Genomic DNA, 3275 nt, shown 5'->3' with positions numbered 1-3275 from the left:
TGAGCTGCCAGAGGAAGTGGTGGAGGCTGGTACAATTGCAACATTTAAAAGGCATTTGGATGGGTATATGAATAGGAAGGGTTTGGAGGGATATGGGCCGGGTGCTGGCAAATGGGACTAGAAAAATTTAGAATATCTAGTTGGCATAGCTGAGTTGGACCAAAGGGTCTGTTTCTGTGCTGTACATCTGTATGACTGTATCCTTTGGGGTGTAAATCACGTTATTTGTCCTGTCCTCAGCTTTGTTTTAGGGCACGAGTTTTGTAAAACTGAGCTGATGTAATTTCCTCTCTTCTCCCTCAGGGAGTTAAACCGCTCTGATTCCGAATCCTCCATTTCTCAGTCCAGTGATCAGCAACGTCTTGCCAATCCTTCGGGATCTCCCAGTGCCCTCCTACACAGCTCTGGATCCAGGTCTGCGCCATCCAAGCCTACCTCCCTCCTCAAACTGACAGAAGAGAGCACCCTGAGCGAGAGTGTGGTGTCAGACTTCAACATCCCCAGCCCGAATGGCAGCAGCAGCAGTAAACAGGCTGACTCACTGAGCAGCATGTGTTCTGAGAGCATATCGGATAGTCCCGTGACCGGCAGGAAGCCTTACCCCAACCGGGGCCTGGAGAAGTCAGCTAGTCTGGGCGAGATCCACCGCGGCACAGAGGGTTTGGTCCTCAGCCCCTCTGAATCCTCGCGCTCGCTCAGCCCCACATCCACTGACCCCGAGCCCACCGTGACCGACACCAAAAACGGCATTAAGGGAACCAAAATCCCTCAGCTATCCTCAAAAAAGTCTCCAGTGGAGGAGGACAGCACGTCAACAGGTGAGGAGACTGAGCCCAACCCTGGCAAAAAGAAACCAGGATTTAAGCTGTTCAAGAAAAAGAACAAATAAGTCGGGTTGGCCTGGGGAGCTGGCCTTTTCCAAGCAGGAGGTCTGCACACAACTGAACTGAACTGAGAAAACTTGTAGACACCCAGCACTTCAGGGACTCAGTTTATCCTTTGGTCAAGCTTTTTACTAGAGCTCTTTGTCCCCAGGGAATGGATTTTATTTAATCTTATTTATTTTACAGACTGGTGTTCCTCATTTCTAAGCTTCTCCCAAGTTGATGAAGAAGGGGAACTGTGAGGAGCTTCCTGCTTTTTGGGACATCTCTCTCTATCCTGCTGCATGCGTTGTTTCCCAGTGCCTGAACTGTATCAGGGCAGCATGCACTCGCATTGCTTCTGCAAAAAAAAAAATTAAATATTTTCAAAAGGTTTCTGTGGAAGGTTTGAAAACCTTAAGGTTTGAAGATGTAGAGAAGTTTGATGTATCTTCTCCAAAGGTCTGAGTTACAAAGCTTGTAAATGACTCAGTATGACTCTACCTTTAATAAGTGACTGGGGATGGGAGTCACGTCTATCACAGAGGCCAGTGCTTTCCTTTCTGTCCATTTGCTAATGTTGGTTTGCCAGTGAGTGGCTTGCACATGCTGTGGCTGTGTGCAGTCACACTTGGTTGAATAGTCGGTCTCTGATTAAAAGTGGATGTGTCCAGTCAGGAATACTGGGGCTGATTGTGCACCGTACTTTGAAGCAGGTTGACCTGCCCAAGCAGAGTCCAGGGAAACCTGACTGACTGACTGACCCAGTCTGCTGCACTTACAGAGCACACCCCCTTCAAAGACCTTCCCACCCCTCCACCATCACTGCGCTGATGGCCCACTCTGAGAAAGCTTGGGCCCAGTCTGATAACAAGACAAGCAGTGCCGTCACTCTTTCTAGCCCTTGCTACCCCCCCTCTAATCCTCACTCTGTTGTTAATCTCACTCCATCCCCCCTCTCCCCATGTTAATCTTTTTGAACCTTCACTCCCTGAGTGGGATTACTCTCTCCAACCCTCCATGTTGTTAATCTCACTTTAACCCTCAATGCTGTCACTGTTACTCTTCTGCTGTTGTGCTAATAATCTCTGACCCTTTCTCCCTGACTTGTTAATTTAAGCACTTTGAAGATATTATCTGAGTGACTCTTGAATATCCCTCATTTGTGACTATTCCTGATATACACAGACTGTGGGTTATGTGTGCTACTCCCTCTTCCTGGTGGCTGCTGGATTCTTAACAGCTGGCTGTGATGGGTTGTGTCCCAGATCTCCAAGTTCTGTCATAGAATTAGTTTCTCCTCCTGAGACTGTACTCATTAATTAAAAATGATTCTGCTGTGACTGAACTGCATTCAGAATGTGGGCATTGTTATCCTGAACTCAGCAGGTAGTTGGGAGATTCTGGTTCCTGTCGAGATTCTCAGTCGAGAAGGTGTAGACTGTACTCATGTCTCACTGTGACATTACAATCTTCAGCACTCTTAGCTGGACGTAAACCCATGAGCAGTACTCACTTTTACCAAAGTTTGTCTTTGATATGAGCCGTTGGTTTCCTGGGGCTAGGTTGATAGTGTTAACCCTGGTGTGTGCACCTGTATCCCTGTGTCTGTCTGTGCATCTGTGTGTATTACACTACCGGGGCAACACCAGCCACAGAGTATGTCAGTGTAGACAGTACCCCTGTAATGGGTGTACGCAATCTATCCTGAGCTGTGTTTGGGAATTGTTCTGTTATTGAGGCTGTGGTCATCAATGAGCTGAAAAACTGACTTTCAGCTTCTGAAAATCTCCACATTCAGAGAGTCGGTCATAAGGTTGGTTTGGGCGCAACCCTGACTTAGACCTAGTTGTTTCTAATCATGTATCAAGAACTTTGACTTTAAATTGTGTGCGCAGGATGCCTTTGATGGACAGAGAGTGAGTCAGACAGACTCAGTGTAGTGGAGTGTGATAAAATAGAGTAGAACTGCATTCAGCTCTGAGTGTGCAAACTGAAAAAACTGTGCGTGGGGGCACATGTATCTGTGTGTGTGGGCACATGTGTCTGTGTGTGTGTGGGCACATTTGTGTGCGTGGGCACATGTGTCTGTGTGCGCGTGGGCACATGTGTCTGTGTGCGCGTGGGCACGTGTGTCTGTGCGCATATGTGTCTGTGTGCGTGGGCACGTGTGTCTGTGCGCATATGTGTCTGTGTGCGTGGGCACGTGTGTCTGTGTGCGTGTGCGGGCACGTGTGTCTGTGAGCTTGCGGCCGCGTGTGGGCGTACGTGTCTGTCTGTGGGCGTGGGCGTGCATGTCTGTGAGTGCATGGGCGTGGGCACGGGTCTGTGTGTGCATGCGTGGGCGCACGTGTCTGTGTGCATGCGTGGGCGCACGTGTCTGTGTGCATGCGTGGGCGCACGTGTGTCTGT

At 49.0% G+C, this 3275-nt stretch overlaps 1 protein-coding gene across 1 annotated transcript in view; it reads left to right on the top strand.

Moving 5' to 3' along the window:
• LOC122550986 (stromal interaction molecule 1-like) overlaps positions 1-2945 on the top strand; it is a 57401-nt gene extending 54456 nt beyond the window's left edge. Inside the window, exon 9 of the mRNA XM_043692570.1 lies at positions 304-2945. Within this exon, the coding sequence (XP_043548505.1) occupies positions 304-889 (586 nt within the window). The 3' untranslated portion in view covers positions 890-2945. The remainder of the gene's footprint in view (positions 1-303) is intronic.
• Positions 2946-3275: the final 330 nt, after the last annotated feature.

The sequence above is a fragment of the Chiloscyllium plagiosum genome, chromosome 6 (genome assembly GCF_004010195.1).
Source record: "Chiloscyllium plagiosum isolate BGI_BamShark_2017 chromosome 6, ASM401019v2, whole genome shotgun sequence".
Classification (NCBI taxonomy): Eukaryota; Metazoa; Chordata; class Chondrichthyes; order Orectolobiformes; family Hemiscylliidae; genus Chiloscyllium; species Chiloscyllium plagiosum.
This window is presented reverse-complemented; position numbering and strand designations above follow the sequence as displayed.